At 37.9% G+C, this 23957-nt stretch overlaps 1 protein-coding gene and 1 long non-coding RNA gene across 2 annotated transcripts in view; one reads left to right on the top strand and one right to left on the bottom strand.

Moving 5' to 3' along the window:
• Positions 1-23957, bottom strand: part of aplp1 (amyloid beta (A4) precursor-like protein 1) — a 145712-nt gene that overhangs the window by 30184 nt on the left and 91571 nt on the right. The window contains exons 6-11 of the mRNA XM_048260191.1: positions 15815-16071; positions 14931-15058; positions 8941-9015; positions 8461-8619; positions 8244-8372; positions 7647-7746 (exon numbers count right to left, since the gene is read on the bottom strand). Coding sequence (XP_048116148.1) covers positions 7647-7746; positions 8244-8372; positions 8461-8619; positions 8941-9015; positions 14931-15058; positions 15815-16071 — 848 coding nt within the window. The remainder of the gene's footprint in view (positions 1-7646; positions 7747-8243; positions 8373-8460; positions 8620-8940; positions 9016-14930; positions 15059-15814; positions 16072-23957) is intronic.
• Positions 4940-8500, top strand: LOC125305462. Its single transcript, XR_007195421.1, has 3 exons — positions 4940-4975; positions 8180-8307; positions 8418-8500. It is a non-coding gene; the product is annotated as an uncharacterized LOC125305462 (long non-coding RNA).

Raw genomic sequence — 23957 nt, forward strand, 5'->3', positions numbered from 1 at the left:
CTGTAATGTCTTGTTCTACATGAATTTTTGAACATATTGTACTTTTATTATTATTATTACAGACCATGACGAGATCTACCCTGGGGCCGACCTATTTGATCCTCAATTTGATGGGGTTTCGTCTTGGATAGTAATCAGCTGACTAATTGATCCCAATCATTATGCCATTAACAGCCGATAGTTCCTGCACCTTGGAAAGCCTGTTTAACTGCTTTAATGACATAAAGAGTTGGATGGCTGCAAACTTCTTACAATTAAATGAAAAGAAAACAGAGATAATTATTTTTGGTCCACTCAGCTCTGTTCCTAAGATAAGAAATGCACTTGGGCCACTGGCTGTAAATTGCCACAGTGAGGTCAGAAATGTAGGTGTTTTCCTAGATTCCTCTTTGAATTTCAATAAGCAAGTCAGTAGTGTGGTTAAGGGAAGCTTTTTTCAACTAAGTCAAATAGCTAAATTAAAGCCCTGGCTCTCATATACTGACTTAGAAACTGTAATCCATGCTTTTGTTACATCTACTGTAGGCTGGACTATTGTAACTCTGTATTTAGGTCTGAACCAATCTACCCTTGCTAGACTTCAATTAGTCCAAAATGCAGCAGCTAGGCTTCTTACTGGAACAAAGAAACATATGCACATAAGTCCTGTGCTGGCCCAACTCCATTTGTTACCTGTCAATTACAGAATTCATTTTAAAGTTTTACTTTTTGTTTTCAAAGCCCTAAATGGAATGGCACCACAGTATATCTGTGACCTTTTAAGTCCCTACTGTCCTTCTAGGCCACTGAGGTCTTCCTCACAACTTCTTCTATCAGTCCCAAAGGCAACCCTTGAAACTAAAGGTGATAGAGCTTTTTCTGTTGCTGCCCCTAGACTCTGGAACAATCTCCCTATAGAAATGAAGTCCTCTCCCACCATCAGTAGTTTTAAATCAAATTTAAAGACCCATCTATTTTTGTTGGCCTATAATGTCCATTAATTTCTCCCCTTGTTTGGTTGTTTATTTTTATTTTATTTTTTATTTATTTAATCTTATTTCTATTTCTTTTCTGCATTATATTAACTGGCATCTAACTTTACTGTACATCTTTCTCTAGGCCTATAGTAGTAGCATTTTCAGTAACCATATGTTTATTAAGTGTACTTGCAAAGCAGCACACTTATTGTTCTTCTTAAGTTTTATTATTATTAAGTGTGCTTGCTGCAAAGCAGCACACTTATTGTTCTTCTTAAGTTTTATTATTATTATTATTATTTTTCCCTTTTTTTTATTTTTTGTCAGCTCTAGCGCCTAGGCCCTTTGAGACAGAGACACCGTTCCAACTTTAAAACGTCCGGTCAGTACCGGTGTAAGTTGGTCGCGAAGATGACGTCAGGTGGGCGTGCCGTTCGTCCAAGACCAAGCCTCACAAAAGTTACCGGAAGGATTTTTGATTTTCGAAAGCGTTTGCCCGTCACAGCCAAACAAAATCGGCGGCGAAGCTCCGAAACAGGAAGTCGTCCATATCTCAGGAACACTGTCACATATCGATACCAAATTTTGTATATGAACTGGGGACTCCAGTGTGAGGGTGCATAAGCTAAAAAAAAAAAGAAATATTCTAAAAGTTTCCATCATTTGGCAAACCACCCATCCATTTTTGGTAACTATCACCTTTCACATTTGCAGTTGTACTGCTATCACAATGCCTTCCAAGTATGCACAATCTCTCTGGGGAGCCACAGTGTCTCTAGGCAGCCTTGCCCAATCATGAAATCCTTGCTCTGCCATGGGATAGTATGGACTTACGAACTGAAATAGCAAGTAGAAGAGTAGCTATATATAGCTTAGATAATAGAGTTGTTTTCACATTGACGGTATTCAAATAAAAATTTTCCTTATTGTTAAATGTCATGATGGGAGAGTATTATTAAAAATGTCACAAGTATGCAAATTCATATATTTACGGGAAATGAGGTTTTACTGGGTTGTTTTGTTGTAAAGACATGCAAGGCATTCTGGGCCATGTAATAGACAAGCTCTGTTCTAGAATCTTTGTTTAATACTGAAAGACTATCATTTCGTTTATTTGATGTTGCCTAGCAACACAGCCTTCAGAGCAAAGATTCTAGAACAGAGCTTCAGAGAGACACGTTTTGAGTTCGTGGCCAAGTAGGCTACCTAAAATATCGGTTTTCATGTGTATATGCTGGATGGTGTGCTTCCTTTATGAAAGTAAGTGTTTTATACAGTTAACGTTACAGACATAATGAGTCATGTTGTAGTGGTCCACATAAATGTGCCCCTTCTGTTATTAGAATGCTAAGCGGAGATTTTAACATCATTCATTTCTTGTGTGGCTAGAAGCTAGCTAGATAGGTCATAGGGAGGAGATGTTGCTGTAACGTTATGAGATTTATGTTGCTTAGGGTAATGCCATGGTCATTTGATATGAGATGCTGGTACTGTCGTAACCCGTCGCCACTCATAACTTTAGGACTCCTATTTTTTTTTACTAAGAGTAATTCAGGAAGCATTTTAGCCCTAAAAGTAGCGCCTGAGTCTGTGACAGCTTAAGCGAGGACTCCTAATAAGACCGATTCACAAACAATGTTTTGTGGTGGCATTTCACGACGCGATGTTTTGAAATGCGTCTAACAATCACGAGGGAACAATTTTGCATTGTAGGCATAACTAAGGGATGCAGTAACACCACCAACAACAACCAAAACTAGCCTACTCATTGTTTACATGTACATTTAATGTACCGTTTCATTGTGAATTAAATTAAAAGATTCTCCTCTTTGCAAACGTTGGCATAGGCATATGGTGACAGATTAATTTAATAATGTTGCTCGTGAATCACGGTAAGCTGAATGAAGTGGCCACTTCTTAATAGGAGTCACTGTATGGAAGTAGGCTAAGTAAAATAGAGATGTTTAAAATAAGATAAAGTTAGGATATGCCCGGCTTGACAACGGCAGAGATAACTGGCCTTTGGCCATAGCAACCATCCATTTAGAACGACTGGCCTTCATAGCAACCAAGGATCTTAGCTGTGATTCATGTAGCTACAGTATGCATACAATGTGATGCAAAGTATAGAAAGGTGATGAAATATACAGAGACAGGTCAAGAAATATAGTGCAATGTAGACAGTAGTATACAGTTGATTTACAGAAGGTGGTTTAGAGTAATATGAATTATATAAATATGTGCAGTGTATTAGCAGTTATCTCATACAATAAGTAGAATAATGTATGTAGTAGTAACATTATAATAGTAGAAATAATAATATAGATATATGCAGTGTATTAACAGAATATAATAAAACAGAATAAATATGGGTATTCAATATGACAAATATATAACAGATATGTACATAACATGTGCACAGCTATGTGCAGTGTCATTGTAGTGCAGAAACAACATTATAAGAGTAGTAAGAATAAGTCTATGTGCAGGATGAATAGTATAAAGATCAGTAGAATAACTATGTATAAATGTAATTACAGTAGGCCTATGTACATTTGTAAATAAATAGAAAACTATGGGTGAGAGGGATAAATTAATTTTATTTAATCGTAAAAGTAAATTGCATTCAATTAAATTGCAATTAAAAATCTTTCCAGTAGGCTTTAATGTCACGCAAAAAGTACAACCAAAGCTGAGCTTGATCAACTAGAACGTCTAAAGAACCAGAACTTGAGTGTAGTTTTTTGCTGGGTCCCAGGCCATGTTGGTCTGAGGGGAAATGAGAAAGCGGACAGTGCTGCTAAGCAAGCCCTCAATGAAGAAGTCACAGAATGTCAAATCCCTGCCCCAGACCTTAAACCTATACTGAACTCTTACATCTCAGATAAGTGGCAATTAATGTACCAACAACAAGCAAGGAATGTGAATTTTGGCACATTTTCATGATCCACTGGGTCGTTATGGGCCACACAAAAAGTAAAACAGAATTAGGGGATGGAATATATAACATTCACACTCATAGCTCATATTTTTTAAATAAATCAGTGAAAAAGTATCCTGACAAACAAGCAGCATTTTAATGCCTTAGTCATATTTCATAATTTCAAATTTTTCTCTAGGTTACCTGATAGCCCAGTTTCAGAGGTGCAAGACGCGTGACATTATTTATTTTTGCAGCCAATCACTGCTGTTGTTTTATTTTATTGATTTGATTTTAGTCATATAAGCTAAATTCGAAGGCAGGCCACAGGTAAAAGCCAACGAACCGCATTCACCCCGCAAGCCAATAATTGAATAGCCCTCTCCTAGAGCTTTAGAGGTATTGCCACTGCTCCAACACTGAAAGGCACTGCTAGAATGCTTGGATCAAACCAGGTTCAGCATAGCGTATGCCACTGTCTGCTCACGTTGGTGACTGGACCAGGGCAAGCACACTTTCGCAGTTCCCGCCGGAAATGCAGTCTAGTTTTTATCTACAATCATAATCTGTTTATTATTATTATTATTATTATTATTTTGTATTTTCATTTATTTATTTTTATTTTTTGTCATTTATGTCTTTATTTTTTGTTTTTATTACTGTTTATTTTATTGCTGAGCACCTTGGGTCAATAACATTGCGTTTAAGTGTGCTATATAAATAAATATGACATGACTTGATTTGACAATCAATGAGTCTAAGCCTAAGCTACATATAGGAACGTGACATATTACCAACCGTCACGTATGTCGGATGACCTCTTACGTGTATGTGTCACTTAATATTCATTTCTATACAAACCAAGACGGCGGATTCCTAAAGAAACGCACCCACACCATACGTTTATCTAAATTAGCTATGTACCAAAAATTAAATTTTATCGTGACTCGAAGAGCTGTAAACAGTGTTGTAAGGCTGCGTGTACAAATCTGCTTGGAGCTCCAGTGGAATTTTGAATTGCTGACGAGAATTCTCGGGCTAACCGTTGATGTGCTGTGAGAATAAGCACCCATCAGCCCAGCACTAAACTCCAAGCAAGGTAAACAGATTTGGATATTTCAGGCAGTAAAAGCCCCCGTAAGAACCAAACTAGATTTTGTTCAAATCTACACACCTATGGCTACTGAATGTAAGGTTAATTTAGAATGTTATTTTGAAGTGTTAAAAAACATTGTTGTTTTAGAATTTTCAAACGAAATGGTTGGTAATTAGCAGGTTTACGATAAGTCTGTTTTGTCTGAATGCACTATACATGTGATCTGATGAAGGCCTTGTAGGCCGAAACATTATCGCCTATTAAACGTTTTTTTCATTTACTCGGATTGTGCGGCACCTTCCTTCTCTGACTTAAGAATCACAGATAAGACCTCGAACAACATTTAATCTCATTTACACCTATCGACATATTAGACCTTACTTCCACAATTTCCTTATCAAAATCTACAACTAGTCTACTAGACCCTATTCCTACCCATCTTCTTAAGACTGCTCTCCTTTTCCTGAATAATGTTTTGCTCCAGATTATAAATAATGAATTGCTATCAGGGCATGTACCACAGTTGTTTCAGTTATCTGTTATTAAAGGTGCGATTTGTAGGATTGTTACCGAACGTTCTGTTGGCCAAAATCAAAACACTGGTGAACGTTCTCAAGACTACCAGACGCGAGCCTCTTCTGGGTTGCCAGATGTAATGAAGACTTAGCTAACGTTAGTTGACCTGCAGCTGCTTTAACGTTTCTCCAACCATGACCCAGCTACACATTACGGAAACAGTGAAAACAAAAAATACCTCTCTAACCAACGTAACATATGTAGCTGAAGTTAGCGATGCAGATGAAGTTTAGCATAGGCTACCTGTTGTGGAGAAATATGGCCAGCTCTGTGTCAGACTTGATATTCTTCGTTTGACGAAGACGTCACCATCTCAGGAAGCTCCTCCGATGTCCACTTAATTTGTTTCTTGTTTTAATTTTGGAAATTTGCCTGCCTCTTATAGGCGTTCATGACTACAACTGACAGCTGTTGACAGTTGGCCTTTGCTAATTTGGCAACCCAAATAGGAGGATGCGCTAGCCCATTATTAATACGCTATTCTAGAATTAATCGTTCAAAACATAAACGAAAATTCCAAGAGATTCCGCCCCGTAACTGATTTTTTTCATGGGTTTTACGGGATTTCACGGGTTAGAGTAATGTTGTCAAATAAGCCATTACTTCAATTTGTGTTTCCTCACTCTCTGACAACATATGGTGATCATTTTTGGAATGGTTACAGTTTATTTTCCATTATTTCCTACATACTGGACCTTTAAGCCATCCCTCAAAAAACCTAGCCTTGACCCTAACAACCTGGCCAACTATAGGCCTACATTTATTCTCCCTTTCATGTCAAAAATACTAGAAAAAATAGTGTCCAAACAAATTGGTGCCTTCTTATACAGTATATGAACCAAATCCAATAATTATATCAGTCTGGCTTCAGAGCTCACCACAGTAATGAATCAGCCTTAGTAAGTTTTTAATGACTACTAATAAACTAGTATTTTCAATATTTGCAATATGTTACCCAAATCTATGCTGGAATTCTGACTGTCCCTCATATATGCCTTCCCTACAATTAGAAAATTGGTGGGAATATTGGGAAAGTATGAATCAGGTAGTTGCTTTCTAACTGGGGGTCTAAACATAGGCAATCAAAAATTTAAGCATTCCCCTGTGTTTGTCATGGTAAAAAAATAAAATAAATAGACATTAAGTTTTCATCTGTAGCTTATTTGGTTCATAAGTTGCAGTCAAAACCCTTTTTCGGACAGTAGGCAGATTGGATTTGGGGACCAATCATAAATATAAATATTTGTTGTGTTTCCCTTAGTCAGAAAAGATGAAATATTTATCAACTTTACATTTGTGTCTCATCTGGTTCAAAAAATGCAGTCAAATCCCTTTTCAGGTGGCCGCCATATTGGATTTGGCAGCCATCTTGGTCTCAGGGATCACTGGCTCGGGCGCCCTGGCTAAATCATTTCAGTATGCCCTCAGCTGCATCTGTGCCAAATTTGGTGTTTGTAGATAAATTGGCGAAAACAATGGGGTGTAAGGTCCCATACCACAGTCAAAACTGCTTTTTTGGACAGCGGCCATATTGGAATTGGAGGACTAAGAGGTCTAGATACAGTATACGGGGTCATAAATATAAACATTCCTATGTGTTTCCCATGATCAATTAAGCTGAAAAAGACATCACGTTTGTATTTGTAGCTCATGTGGTTTTAAAAGTAATAGTCGGAACCCTTTTCGGGCAGCCAAGGGTCGCTGTAGCCAAAAATAGCCAAAAGTTGGTGGCCATCTTAAATTTGAAGGTCAGAAATAGGTCAAATCAATAAATCTACTTCATTTATGAATTTCTTGACACAAAGAGTCTCAGATACCATGTATTATGCAGCACTGTGGGCAATACCTAGCCTGGCTATCGTCAGACCACATCTCATTGAGATGGGGTCTGGGAACTAGACATTCATCTTCTCGTATTTGAAACGTGGTTTAGGAATGCCCAGAGCCGTTTATTGGGTGCTCCGAATGTCTATCAAATGCGTCTTTTTTCTTTAACCTTTATAGATGACAAATCTAGTGAGAAACACCATTCCAGTTTCCCATATTTTTTTGTCTTATTTAGGCAATTTTATGTAAGTAATAACATTTAGTGGCTTACCAATTTCTTGATGAAGCTCCTCGGCCAAAGCAGGAACTTTGTAAAGCAGAGCCAGGCTTTGGTTAACTCGCTCCTCAATTACATGCAAGTGGGTGTAGACCTAACAAGAATATGGTTTAACATTAATGATAACACCTGAATTGACTTTGTGAATACACTGCAAATATAAAATCTAACCAAGTGTTATTAATTTTATATTAAGATCAAAACATCTATTTGATTTAGTTTTAGAGACTTACCTAGCACTCTCTTGAAAGATATCTTGATAGATAGATTTTGACTTAATGTAAGAAGACTTTGACTTATTTTAAGGAGTCTTATCAAGACAAATTTGCTCAACGCACTGGCAGCCAAATTTGCTTGTTTTTAGGACAAATTTGCTTGTTTTCAGGATGAAACATCATAGAATAAGCCAAACTCTTCTTAAATTAGGCTATGTCTAATGATCTTACAAGACAGCGTTAAGTGTCTTTAGACTGAAAACAATACCAACTAGATTTTTTGATCTTATGAGATTAATAACACTTGGTTAGATTTGTGTTCTTTTCCAGTGTACAAAAACAGATAGACGGGACAATAAAATAAATGGATTCTCACCTGGAACTTCATCTGTTCTGCTCTCTGTGGATCAACAACTTCAATATGCTGGTAGTGCCTCAGTGTATGTTTCCGATCTTTTTGTTCTGCTGCCATGTAGTGTTTCAAAGCTTGTAGCACACTCTCTGGCTAAAAAGTTTAAGTATAATAAATGTGAATTTGTATTTAACTTAGGTCATGAAAAAAGCCTCATTTCCCCAGAGACCCACACTCTCACCTGGGGGTTTTCACTTTGCACTGCGGCGACGTAGTTCTCGAGGGCCAAACGCCGATTGTTATTGAGACTGGCTACAACACGAACCAAATGGGTCTCAACAAGCCTCTGGCGCTCACCGGCCACCTGTTCCTCTAAAGTCTGCAGGACAGACTGGAAGTGCTGACAGAGACATAGAGCAAGACTGAAGTAATGAAGGAGGAAGAAAAAGGTTTTCAGCTACAAAATATGTAGTGGTGAAAGTTAGAGCTCAGCAGTATTTTTTTTCACTGTCATTAAATACAATTGATTGGTTGTGGATATTGACAGATATGTATAATGTCACAATGTACTATGTAAGGGATAGTGGATGACAGGGCTTTCTGTTCACAGAAAGAAATGTATGTTGGAGGTGGTAAAACGGGCCCAACGCACCAGCGTTACTGATACTATTACTGAGCTGAAAAGTGTTACCAGGTACTGCGCTCTATTGGTGTTCTGTACCTCATTCAAAGCTTGACGTTCAGACTTAGGCAAGTGTTTGGATTGGCTATCTGCATCTGCCCACTCCTTCATTATCTGTCAAAGATAGTCAAACATGAATAACATTATCATTTATTTGGAAAATCATTACATCATTATATTTTGTTGTCATTTCCAGATAAAGGGCAATCTTAATTTCCCATTATAAACCAGTTGCAAGCTATTACAAAATGCTTTGTTCATCATTTGTAAAGCATTGCTCCTATGTTAATTCTCATAAATAAAGTATTTGTACACACAGTTATAAATGGTCTGTTCATAATAAGCCTATATCTAAAATATGTTTATAAATTATTTTTAATACTTAATAAATTATGCAATAATATTTTGTTGATGAAGTGATATTTCCATTATTTAACACATACACATGCACTAATGATTAGTTAGGGTGAGGATACACTCTAAAAAATGCTGGGTTATTTTTTCAACCCAAACACTGGGTTGAGGCTGTTGGGTCATTTTGTTTGGTTGTTTTTACTCATATTGGGTCATTTCTGTAACCCAAGCTGGGTTGATAGTTTATCACTGCTGGGTTGATAGTTTAGGGCAGTGCTCCCTCCTGTCCTCCACCTAACTTGGAGTACACTACCCAGCACCAGGGTGACTTCAACAAAGCTGCATAGTTATTTGAAGGTTGAGAAAAAAAAATCGTCAGGCAGGCAGGCATATTCTTTCAACCGTCAAGTCCAGCAGCTGTCAACATGCAATGGAAATCAGGTGATTTCGGAAGGTATGCATCTGCTTTTATTTATTTATTTATTTATTTTTATCCAGACATATTTTAAAAGTCCACCCAGACACATACCCTTCCTGATATCAACGAATATTCTGCCTGACATTTCGTTCAGCTTCAAGCAGATTAGCAGGTGTCATTCCACTAATATTAGCTACTGTTAATGTTAAATCTACACAAATACAGACTCATAAAAACATAGTTCTGTATTCACTGGGTAGGAACTGCTGAACAGAAACAAAACGAACTTTTACAACGAACTACAATTAGCATACCAGAAGCTGGTTGGTAACGTTAGCAGACTTGGAAACTTTATGCTAATTAAATATGCTTCGTGGCTAACGTTTGTCAATTAGCTAACACAGTCGAAGTAGTCTCTTCACAACACGTAACTTACGATAATAATCATGCCAAACAACATCGTATTAAATCATTCAGGGTAGTCTCATATTATAGCCATGTAACTTACTGGGTGGTTCTTGGTGGTAACATTAACTTGGATTCACTAACTGAATAATGTGTTAACATTAGCACTGCTGAACTTATGTTTGTCAGCCTAATGTTAGGCTAATGGTAATGTTGTTATCAAGCTCATCTGACATAAACGCACGTTTTGTAGGCTATTACCTGTATTATGTTTAAAACAACTCCATAATATTAGGTGGTCATGGTTTCCGAGTGTGTTGCACTAATAATTTGTCTTCTGGTGGATTTTTATGTCTGTCAATATCTTTCACTGGTAATGATTCATGCAAGTCTTGATAAAGTTCTGTAACGTTAGGCTAACAGTGATTAAAATGCACTCTTTTTTTGTTTGATTGACAGGGCTGACCCCAAAACGGACTTTGGAATCTGCTTGCCTTCATGGAAGTATCACATGCATTTTATACTAGGCTATCTATTCAAAAATAAAGAAAATTATCACATAAATAATTGTGTCGAACTGTTTTATTCCATTGCATGGCTTTTGATGGCCATTTAATATAGACTGTTTATATAAGACCTAAGCTGTTAACAGAAGGTGTGACTTTCAAGTAAGTAAATACAAACTTTGAGTTATTAAAAGTTTGTACAAGCAGAGTATTTTAAAAATCAACCAGTAGTTTTTGGGGATTTGGTTACATAACCCAAATATTACGTAACTTTAACTAAACAGTTGTGTCAACATAACCCAACATATTGGTTAAATTTCAACCCAGTTGTTGGGTTAAATTTAGTAACCCAATTTGCTTGGTTAAGATAACCCAATGCTGTGTTGGACCCCATTTTACTCAGCGGCTGGGTTCAGCATTTTTTAGAGTGTACATATTTTATAAACCACTTCCTAATACTTTAAATGATGATTAACTCTAATTAGTTAATGATATTTTGTGAGCTTATCTAAAGTGAGGACTTTCTCTACCTTGCAACGCATTTTCAAATGAGTTGTAAAGATTACATTCACACTCATTCATTTAGCAGACAAGCGACTTAAATTGAAGGCCATTGACACAACAGTTAAAGCCAGGAATCGAACCCCCAACTTCAGGCACGTGCAGAGAAGGGGGGCTACAGGGGCTCTAGCACCTGCCCTTTTGCCCCTTTGATTTCCAAGTGCCCTTTTGACAAGACCCGTTTTTTACTTTTTAAAATTTGTAATACTTCCGCTAGTTCCAACGTGAATATTCGCTAAAATGTCTCATTAATAGTTTGTGAAATTAGACATTTTTAGCCTTATAGCCTATGATCTCTGTGTAGACAATAGCCTGAAAAGACCTATCTGTCTGTGCCCTGGCTACAGTAGGCCTACAGTACATGCACTCCTATTGAATTTTCAGAACCAAGGAGAGAAATGAGAAAAATGTGTTACAGCTTTGTCTGCTATCTACACCCATTCTTCTTGATACATAGTGAATAAATATGAAAATGTATTAAATGTACATTACATTAGACATACATTAGACTACTTTGCAAATTAGTATATACATTAGACTACTTTGCAAATTGCTAAACCATTTAATAGCCTGTCCCACCATCATCATTGAAATAGCATAATGCTAGAATTTAAATGCAAAAAAAAAAAAAAAAAATGCCCAGCTCAGGTTCAGATGATTAAAGCTTTATAGGCTAGGGAATGTAAAACCTAAGTTCAGTATTTTTTGCGTTTAACTTGTGGTAGCATGAGGCAAGATTCCATGCTGCACTTGTTATATTATATTGTTATATTATGCAAATGTTATATTTTTATTTTGTGGATACAGTGTGATGGAAGATGTTTTATTATGACCGCCGCACAGTTTTTCGCATGTCCAAATTTCCGTCAAGGATTCCCGGGACACTGTAAGACCGGAGTACATGAAACTTGTTGGGCATGTAACCCCACATGGATAGCATGGAACCATCGTTTTTTAGTTTTGATCTGTAGCCCCCTTGCTGGACTGGACCCCGAAAGGAGGGTAGGGCGAACACAGTTTTCTGTGAATATCTTGAGAACCGTAGGGCCTAGGATGACCAATTTTTTCCGTATGTTTGCCTCCAGGGGTCATCTTAACCCATTCCATGTGCACACATGTGCATAAACAGATACACACGCACACACATACATTCACAGTAATCCTATGTATGACACATACTCACACAGTAGACATATGTACGCATGCATGCACATGCACAAGCACAGGCACAGGCACATACTCAGGCACACACACAAGCACACACACACACACACACACACACACACACACACACACACACACACATAAACATAAACATGTACACGCACACATGCACACAAGAATTTCACACGTTTTCTGAAATTTTCACACGTTTTCTGATTTTTTTTCAAATTTGAGCCCCTGCCCCTTCAAAGGTCTCTGCACGCCCCTGCCCAACTTTTCAGGCTACTGCATGCTAGCCCAGCTCCTTATCCACTACACTACCTTGGCCCAGATAGAAACACCTACGACTATGCAAGAGTTTCTGTTTTCTTTTATAACAAACTGTTAAGCATTTATTAAACATTCTCATTGTAAATCATGTTTACACACAGTAAAAATGGTTTGTTCATAGTAAACACGCATATCTTTATTATATTTTTGAATTGACTTTTGTAATACCACTAGGCAGAGGTAGTGCAGTGGATAAGGAGCCCGGTTAGCATGCAGTAACCCATTAAGATGGGGGTTCAAACCCCAGCGTCCACCAATGTGGCCTTGGCCTTTAATTTCATTGACATGTGTAAGTCGCTTTGGGTGAAAGTGTCTGCTAAATAAATAAATGCAAATGTAAACTGTATAACTCATTTGTAAATGTGTTGCAAGGCATAAAACATCCTCACTTTAGATAAGCTCACAAAATATCATTAACTAACAGTGAATTATAGTATTAAGAAGTGTTTATAAAATATGTATCCTCACCCTAACTAATCATTAGTGCATGTGTAATGTATGTAACAACTGTTAAATAATGGAAATATTCCATCATCAAAAACATATTATTGCATCATTTATTAAGTATTAACAATAATGTATAAACATATTTTAGATATACGCTTATTTACTATGAACAAACCATTTATAACTGTGTGAACAAATGCTTTACTGATGATAAATTATGTATGAACAATAAATTACTGATGATGAACAAACCATTAACTAATAAATAACAAATTAATAAATTAATTAATTAATTAACAAAGCTTAATAAATGATAAATTGTGTGTAGTTATTATAAAGTGTTACCCAATTGTTATAGTCAGAGAGATATCCCTAGAACTGTAAATCATCTGATAATGTAATATTTACAGATATCTAGGCTATATTTAACATTTATTTTATATTTGGCCTGTTATGAAATCATGTTTTAAACAATTTAAGCACGGCTCAGCTTTAAGAAACTCAAATAGCCTAGATGCATGCTTAGCATTTTGTGATCTTTAAGGCTACTTTCACAAACTCTTAGTCAGCTGTATATCCTCTGATTTTAATATTTGCCGATATCTAGGCGATATTTGTAACAGTTAAGTAGAACAATTTAAACACGTTGTGAAACTTAAAGCCCAAATTTGGAGACATGCATGTCGAAATTTGTTGCAAATTCAAAACCGGATTACTCTGGAACAGCTAACTTTAAAGGGGATGGCTTTACACCTTTGTGTTCGGTAAGGTCTGCTGTTTATTCTGATATATGGTTTGTCATGTGTTGAACGAAGGGTTCGTGAAGTATTCCACCGAGATGAATGAATGGGTAGGGAGATGGGCGCAGAACCTTATGTAGAATGTATGATGAAATTAAATCATATTATCTACTTTTCTCACGAACCGTTCACCACAGCAATTAGCACCTAACTTCATTTAAAAGCTGTGAAAAAGTCATGTGATGTGACACTTGTGATGTCTATGTGATGAGTAGGCTACTTCGGGAGTAGTAGGCTAAATTAATTTGCGCTGTGAATGCTAAGATTATTTTGACAGGCCATAGGCTAAATAAAAATCGCTATTAGTCGGACGCAAAGCAGAATATTGAAAGAAGGGGGCACCAAGGCACAGTGGCCTGTAAACCTCTGATTTTCAAAGGGGCATCACGGCCAACGCAAGGGGCAACGACGGCCATGGCCGCCGTGTAATTCCTACCCTGCCGCTGACTATCAAAATACGGATGCGCTGTTTGAAGTTGCTGTTAAAGGGAATGACAGATGTAATTTTTATTGGCTTAAGGATGTTATGCCCAAAACACACCCATGACTGATTAAGATACATAAGAACCGCCTTTTTGTGCCATTTGCCTGATGTTTGATTATGTTTGATAACAAAACCACCCGCAATGTGGACTGGACAAACCCCAAAATTTGTTGCCAGTGACCATGCCTTTTAGATTGCCAAGATATAGCCCATTGACACTAGTCATCATATGCCTATGATCTGAACACACATGGTTAAATACTTAGGCTAACATTGCCAATCAAACTACCAAATCAACATACAATCTCCACTATATGTTGATCATTAGCATTTATTGATTATATTGTAATGTGAAGGGACACTTGTTATTGCTTTACAACTTATCTTTAATGTATTGCTGTGTATAGAACATACTGAATTGAAACTGTCAGAGAAAACACTACAATATTGGCTGTGCACCTCAATATTAAAAATTAAAGACTTTACCTTTAACTGTGAGGGTTATAAAACAACTTAATGTAAGATGCATGCAGTAATTACAAGTCTAGCTGTTGAATCACCTCATTTATACTCTTCATACGACGCTCCTCCAGAGCCATTTTGGCAGAGAGAAAATTGGCATGCTCACTGTCATCTCCAGGCATCTCAAAGTAAACATCTACTCCATCCGCTGATTGCAGAGTGGGTGCTAAATAAGTAGTAGGGCAAAAAATAAATACCCCACTTACTTTGGTCATTTTTACTCTCTGTTTTATTCTGACTGTGGTTAACATCTGTATTTCCAAGAAATATTTTATGCAAAATTTGCAGAGCTGGCATAAATACAACACATAAAACAGAGATGTAAACGCCATCAAGTAAACTAAACACATTTACTAATCATAAAGGTGGCACATTGCAACATACTAAATATTTGGCAATTGGCAAGATACATCTCACCACACAAACTCAAACACTTAAACACACTTCAATACTTGAAAACAGACGGTAACTACATTTTTTCAACCTACAGAAAAGCGCTGTAGGTACCTCGATAAATGCTATATACTGTAATGCAATGTGGTGATTTCACTCCAACTCATGAATGATTCACACAATCTAAATCATTAGTAGAGCCACAATGAATGAATGAACTCAGTGAGCCATAGCTCAACCCATGGATTTCTTCTAACATTAAAATGACATACTGTTGTCTTTCAGATGCTTATTATTCCAGGGCAGAGTAATTGTCTAGCACTTTAACTATACAGCCTTGGTTACTTATAAGCGGCTCAAACCCAAACTGACAGACTGTATGGTATCTGACAGTCTATATGGTTTATGATATCAACATCTTTGCACAAATAAATATTACGGTATTATATACTTAAGTGAGATGGACTAGCAAATACATGGAATGTTGGACTAATTAGAATGTGAGTGTCAGTTGGACTGAAATACTTACACACATTTTCTTGTGTCTGGGGAAGTGGTGTGACACTGACTTGAGTCACCTTCTTATGGTAAAAGTTGTCAAGGTAATCAGAGGTCTGACTGGGACCAGAGTATTCATCTTCAATGGCCTCTTTGGAAATTGTAACCACATTTTCTTCAGCAGTATCTGCCCCTTCCTCTTTCTTCCATAGTTCTTTCTGACCATCATCAGACTCTTCATTCTCTTCATTTTCATGACTGTTTGTCATTGGACTCAGGGTTGTTTGGCTGAGAATGATGATAAGTGAAAAATATATAAAGGAATACAGGCTTAATTACAAATCAATTCGATGTCATGAAAGGGACATTTTAAAGATATATAATATATCTTTTTTTCTACCAACTCGAACAAGGTGCTACCTACAGTATGGTGGTAGTGCTAACTGGTTCAACTTACAAGCCTTCCATGAGATAACCACTATAGGGGCACATCATTAAATCACTATGGGCTGTTTTTTGCACCCTGGCACATGGCGTAAAACTCGTTTTCCACCCGGCACAAAGTTTAATTCCTTATTTTGCACGTTTATTTTTTTAAAAATGCGCCCAGGGGTGTGGCAATTAACAACGTGTGTGTTGGGAGTGGCTTAGCGCATTGTCTACAAATCGCTATTGTACAGCTGGTCAGAAGTCTATGGCGAGTTGTTTATATGTTATTTTAAGAGCGCGTTTTCAACAGTCATATTGGCGGGTGCACAACGCACCATCCTTCTATCATCCATGAACGCACACCAGCGCACGTCCATGCAAAACATTACAAATTGCACGATTACAATGGGAAACATATTAGAATAAAGATATTACGAAATACTGTACATCTCATGATGAGTAGTTATTCACCATCATTTGCAAATTGGTAATGACGGTTAAAAGTGATTAGGGGAGAGGCGAGAGATGCGTATGGAGCACAGCTGAAGACGTACCGTCACGATATATAGGCTAAGCAACTACTCTGCAGAATAAATGTTTTTTTATTCAGTAATTTCAGCAATATTAGGGTAAGTGCTGCTTTTTCCAGCCTATGTTTTCGATGGTAACCCATTGTCAGTCAATAGTGAAAGTAACTGCATATAACTGTCTTGTCGTTGACTGACACCATGGTGAAGTTTCACTTTGCCAATAAATTTAAACTAGAAATGCAATTCCAAGGAATTACCAGTGCATGAAAATGCTAAAGTTGTGATGTAAAATATCATGTATAGTTAAAACAGATAATACAGAGATGGTTACTACGGTGATGCTAGGATAGACATGGTGGTTGCATAGCTTAATAAAAGTTGATAGTTTAAAAGTAGACTGTTTAAAAGCTGAATGTAGATAGTTTAAAAGTTGTTGATAGACAGTAGATAGTTTAAAAGTTGTTGATAGACAGCTAGTTTAATAGATAGTTTAATGATAGTTTAAAAGTAGACCGTTTAAAAGTTGAAGGTAAATAGTTTAAAAGTTGTTGACAGACTGGAAGTTGAATGAATGTTGATATTCAAATAGTTTAATGGCTGTGTATAGGTAGATATTTGACGATAACTGAAAGTTGGAATGGCTCTAATGTTTGCTAGCAGTTATGCTAAGATTTTTAACTATGCTAACCATGCTACTTAGCTAATGTTTTATAGCAGTGCTAGCAATGCTAACCTGCTAACCATGCTACTTATCTAACGTTTTCTAGCAGTTTAATGAATGTTGATATTCAAATAGTTTAATGGCTGTGTATAGGTAGATATTTGACGATAACTGAAAGTTGGAATGGCTCTAATGTTTGCTAGCAGTTATGCTAAGATTTGTAATTCTGCTAACCATGCTACTTAGCTAATGTTTTATAGTAGTGCTAGCAATGCTAACATGCTAACCATGCTACTTAGCTAACTTAACTAACATTTTCTTGCAGTTTTGCTAAACATTTTCTAACAGTTTTGCTAAACATGCTAACTATGCTAGCAATGCTAACATCCTAACTATGTTAACCATGTGACTTAGTTAACTAAGCTTATAATTTTTAGTAGTTATGCTAACTATGCTAACTAGCATGCTAACTATGTTAACCATGTTACTTAGCTAATTTAGCTAAGTTAGCTAACTTAACTAGCATGCTAACATACTAGCATGCTAACTATCATTTTTAACAGTTTTGCTAAAAAGGCTAACAATGCTAACATGCTAACTCCATGACTATTCCATACGGTCTCGCAAGCAGCCTCCTTCAAATGCGCCGTTGAATGTCAAAATACAGATGCATTTATTTGACATCGCGCTTTGCGCCGTTAAAGGGAATGACAGGTGTCATTCTCATTGGTTTAAATGATGTTACGCCCCAAACACACCCATAACTGATTAAAAAACCCAAAGGAACACCTTGTTGTGTCATGCGTTCGACGTTTGATAACAAAATCCTCCCAATGTGGACTGGACATCCTACTAAATTTGAATAAGCTTTCGACGAGTGACGATGCGGTTTTGATGACAGTGCCCACTATATGTGTATTTGTAGATATATATAATATGTACACACACATACATATTGAGCAGTGTGTGAGAAACTTTAAACTGTGAGGACATAGTTTAGTTGAATGGTGTACATATGCCAATGCACACATCTAATGATGTATCACTTGGGATAAGAGTATGGCTGCTTGACCTCATGACTAGTATGTGTGACGGGACTTTTCCCTAGATAGACTAGGCAGGATTTTGGAAAATGTGCTTATTTAAAGTCCCTTATTTTGGCATACAACATTTTTAGGGGTTTTGAAGGGTGCTGAATTCAAATCTTCTGTATGCCAGGCTCAAAAATGTCCCATAATGCCTCAAAATGGAGAAATCCAATATGGCCGCCGCCAGGTCAAAATCTAATTAATCACTTATCTTTTAGACTGTACAAGGTAAAAACCTGAATGTAATGTGCTTTTATAGGTTTTCACATATAGGGAATTCAATTCCATGCTCAGATTTAAGATCAAGACTAGAGAAAATGCTTGAAATGAATGTACATGGTTAAAATTGTTGTCTCGGATAATGAATAATTCATGAAAAAAGAGGACCATGAAACAGGTTGATGGCTTTCTGAAGAATTTACTTGAAACATGTTTAGAAGCAAGGTTGATTACCATATTTTAATTATATATTTATATTATTTATCTGTATTTATCTATTTATCTGTATTTTAACTATTTATTTAATAATGCATATTTACCTATTTATTTAGTAATTAATCCATTCTCTTCTAATCAATTCTTTAAACTTCTTGGTATGAAGAGGTACTGTAGGTTACACACTTAGGCTTTCCTAATCATCCTTATCCTCCTCCTCTCCAGCAGTGTTCTGACAGGTGCTGCTGCAGCTGCATGACTCCATGCATAACATGCAACTTTTCCTGCTGTACTGTAGCGCTGGCTCAGACATCCCTTGACACAACCACAGCAGGTGATCTCCTTACAAGCTTTTGGAATTGGTGGAAGAGATAGTAGCTGTGGCACTGCTGTGGTAACTGATCATGCACATTTGGATGGCCTGATAAGTGTGTGTTGTGTTTGGGTCACCAACATGCTTTCTTGGCAAGGGACGCCCCCCAGTCGTGCATGAATTGTTTAATTATGCCTATGCACACAAGGGAAGCCCGTTGTCGTTTTTTCTCTAGTAAACGTGCGGGTTCTCCTGTTTCCGAGGGGCCGTCAAGGAAGATGGCAAGAGTAGCCAGGGGGCTTGGGGAGTCCTCAGCAGCCTCACAAGCCTCACTGTTTTCTCCTAGCACAAGGCCTGCAGTTCCCCAACCTGCTCCTTCTACCAGTCCGTGTGAGCTGGAGGAGGAAGATAAGGAGGCCATTGTGGATGTTGAGACTGTTCTTGCGTCTGAGGGAGAGGAGCTACCTTGTGCACTGCCCTGTGTAGCCAGCCCCGTGGGAGGCGAGCTGGCCCGTCTGTTTGAGGAGGTCGTTGGCAGGGCATCCAGGGCTCTTGATATTCCCCTTCCAGAGAAGCCCCTTACCTCTGCGTCTAGGTTCCACACAGACATGACTGAGCGCCCAGTGGGGGCGCTCATTCCCCTCCTACCAGACTTTAGCGACTTGTTCTGTCGCCAGTTTTCCTCCCCAACTACTTTTTGTACAGTGGGTATCGCTTTCAAATGACCACTTCATTCGCGCATTACGCGGCGTGAAGCTGCGTGAAGCTTTAGTACCACTTTCAGCCACTGTGCGTCGCTCTGCCACTGTACATCGCTCTGCCTGTCGTCCCTTACATAATTGTTGCCGAGAGTAATCCCAGCCTACGAATTCAATAACAAAATAAATCATGCATAATTAAACATTACCTCGATTTAGGCTACTTGGGTATGGCTTAAGGCTTGACTACACGAAAATCGAAATCGAAATTTGCTGTCTACATTATTGTCAGTGTTGGGGTTAACGCAACTACATAAAAATCAAAACAGTGGTGTGATAATTGAGCCAGTAGAGAAATAACTCTTCAGAATTAATCTGTAGCCTTGGGTAGGCTTCTGCAGAAAACAATGTTGTTGCCGATTTAATACTATCTGGCGGCGTTTTTTAACAGGCTACGCATAATAGAGGCTTAGACAACTATGACCCACGTTTTGGTTTCAGAAATTAATTTGCCCTACTTCTTGACTACAATGTAGTCAATTGACTGCTTGACATGTCATTTTTTTTTTTCTGTAAAATAAACAATTACATCTGCTTTATGCCGCAGAATTACATTCATATTTGGCTGACTGCAGACGCCACCACTTCCTCCCATATTCCAAGATTAAGATAGTAGCTATGAAGTGCTTTTTGTAAACAAATAGTTAAAACGAATAGCTATTTGCAATTTGACAAAACACTGGTCCTCATTTTGCTAATCACGAGGGACGATATGAGCCTGTTGCATTTAGTTAGATGTCCGAGTCAATGATAATGTTTGAAAACCACTGTCTCGTAATCACAATAATTTAACACACGACAGTTGGATAATCTACTTCATCATGTCCCCATGCCTACATTTTTGTGAGTAGCATAGAGATCGTTAAAAACAATATTGTATGGCTCTCCGTTTGGGACATCGAAAACTTATATTTTTAATAGACTACCGTCGAAGATGCTGACTTGCAAAAGCCTCGGGATAACACGTTATCTCCACTATCATCAGTCATGCCCCTTGATCAAAGTGGGGAATGAAATAAAAGTTTGAGAACCACTGGCTTAACAAGTTACAACCTACAGTCCAGAACACAGAATCTGTTGCAATATTCTGATGATCGGCGATGATATCGGCAAATGTTTGTTTTCCAAAGTAAGAATTTCACTTCACCATGCACCTTCGACAATACCTGGCCTACCTGGTATCATTACAAACATTATTCTGTGTCCTAAAACTGGCATATTTTATGGCATTGTGTCATGTAAGTTCGTTGCAAAATCTAGAGAAATGTGTGAGGTGGTCAGCGGGGGACAATTGAGACACACATTGGATTGTGTTATTACTTGAACACTCCACACTATCCACAGCTGTGGTAGACCTATCAGGGGCAGGAGGATTACTGTCAGTGCAGGCTTTATATAAAATTCTTCAACAGAAGGCCTCGAATGTTGTCTTGTTTGTGGAGCGCTTTGCTTAGCTTCTGTAATTTCGGCTTCATTGAAAATGAGGGCTTCCCTCAATGACCCTCGAGAATAAATAAAGGTTGAATGAATGAATGAATGCAGGCTTGCCCAAAATAAAGGCATGTGGTTTTGCGAGCCTACAGTAAATAACAGACCCGCCAGAATGTGCGTTATGATGCTTTTTTACGAAAGCAAGATGTTTTGGTACCCTACGACACTGCATGTTCTTAAATAACAATGATCATCAGTAATATTCAACCATTAATTTGGGTAAATGGGCAAGCGTGACCACCTTGATTGGCTGATTGGCTGATGATTGTAACTTCGGGCATGATTCCAAACACCTCCCTTCACGATGATGAGTGACAGGTCTCAGAATGCGTCGCTACACAAGGACGGAAGATGATGAATAACTGGGGCCGTAGGCTATTCACAAAGGCTTTTATCTTACTACTAAGAGTAGGCTACTCCTAAATCGCACTTAAAGATTTTAGATTGGAGTTTTCTCTAAAAGTTATTCACAAAGCCTTTCAGACAACTCCTAAACTAGGAGTGAGTCTTCGTATGGCTATGGATGACGTCATTACTCATGCACGAGCTTGACTGAAGTGACCACCTTGATTGGCTGACGATTGTAACGCGGGAATTCCAAACACCTCTCTTCCGATGATGACTGACAGGTGACAGGTCGGAGAATCGTCGCTTACACAAGTAGTCACGAAGGACGGAAGATGATTAATAACTGAATAAAAAGGCCTAGCCTAAATGAATAAAGAGTAAGGCAAAACAAATAGCTTAGTAGCCTAATGAAACATAGGCCTATGGATTGATGCAGTAGCCTACCTTTGCAACATTATTAAATTAATCTGTCACCATATCCCTAGGCTACGTTTGCAAAGAGGAGAACATTTTAATTTGATTCACAATGAAACGTTACATTTCATTTACATGTTAACAATGAGTAGTTTTGGTTGTTGTTGGTGGCGTTATTGCATCCCTTTTATGAATGCAAAATTGTTCCCTTGCGATTGGAAGCTCCTGTTGCGCATAGGCTATTTCAAAACATCGCAACGTAAAATGCCACAAAAAGCTGTTTATGAATAGGTCTTAGTGAGTTAGAGTCCTCTCGACTTAAGCTGTCCCAGACTTAGGTGCTACTTTTAGGTCTAAAATGCTTCGTGAGTTACTTTTGTGTGAAAAATTAGGAGTCCTAAAGTTAGGAGTGACACGCATTTATTATTTTAGGAGTTGCTCCTAAATTCGCCAGTTAGGAGCTACTTTTAGCCTTAAAATTCTTTGTGAATACGGCCCCTGAATAAAAAGGCCTAGCCTAAATGAATCAAGGCAAAACAAATAGCCTAGTAGCCCAATGAAACATACGGATTGATGTAGTATCTTTGTAACATTATTAAATTATTCTGTTACTATGCCTACGTTTGCAAAAGAGAACATTTTAATTTGATTCACACTAATGTTACATTTAATTTACATGTTGACAATGATTAGCCTAGTTTTGGTTGTTGTTGGCGTTATTGCATGTTAGTTATGCCTACAATGCAAAATTGCTTCCTCACATTGGAAGCTCCTGTAGCTGCATAGGATTTCAAAACCGCAGGTTTGTGAATAGGTCTGTGAGTAAGGAGTCCTCTTGACTTCTTTTAAGCTGTCAGAGGTGGGAAGGTGTGATTTTTTGGGGGAAGGGCCGGATTAACTGGGCACAATTGTCTGATGGCCCCCCTTCCCCCCAGCCAACGTGAATCGGGTGGTTAGTTAATAGGCCTATCGTGAAGATTTTTCCTGCTATCTAAGGCACGAGCGATCTGTGAGGCCAAGCCTCACCAAGTAGCTCGTTTGTTTACAACTAACATTCCATTTAATTAAACTGCTTTATAGGCTATGCCGAAATAGTTTTCAACATTTTGAATATTAGTGTAGGGTGAAATGAAATGTTCTCAAAGTAGCCTTATGGCTGAAAGCTGCTTGGGACCAGCCCCCCCGTCAAGCAATATAACCATACAAACGCGCTTCCTGCACTCATTGTTTCAAAAGGAGTAATTTTGGCTTTGTCAGAACTGAAGAGCTGTGGACGGCACGGCACGGTATGCCCAATGAAAATAAATTAACGCAACGCAACACAACACAACACAGACCCCGCTTCTCTCACGGCAGTCACTGACAGTAACCTAGAATAAATGCATGGGGAAAAACACTTCCCCATGACAAAGACATCGTAAAACACTGAAAGTTAATATTTTGTCACTAGCAACATTCATCTGTCCTTTGTCAAATGTATTATGTTCCAAGTACCCTATGCGTAATTCTGCTTCATAAAGTTGAACAAATACATTTGCTTATTTCACAGAAAAATATAAATAGCCAGTCTACAGTGCAGAGTTGGTAAGTTATGGTAGGCCAACCTACAGTGAACATACAAACAGGGGAAATTATTTCTCTTGCAGCTGAGTAGCCTCAGGTGCGCATCGTGACATAAGGCCGAACATGCAGGCGCCAATGAATCGT

Source organism: Alosa alosa, chromosome 13 (assembly GCF_017589495.1).
Source record: "Alosa alosa isolate M-15738 ecotype Scorff River chromosome 13, AALO_Geno_1.1, whole genome shotgun sequence".
NCBI classification, from domain to species: domain Eukaryota; kingdom Metazoa; phylum Chordata; class Actinopteri; order Clupeiformes; family Clupeidae; genus Alosa; species Alosa alosa.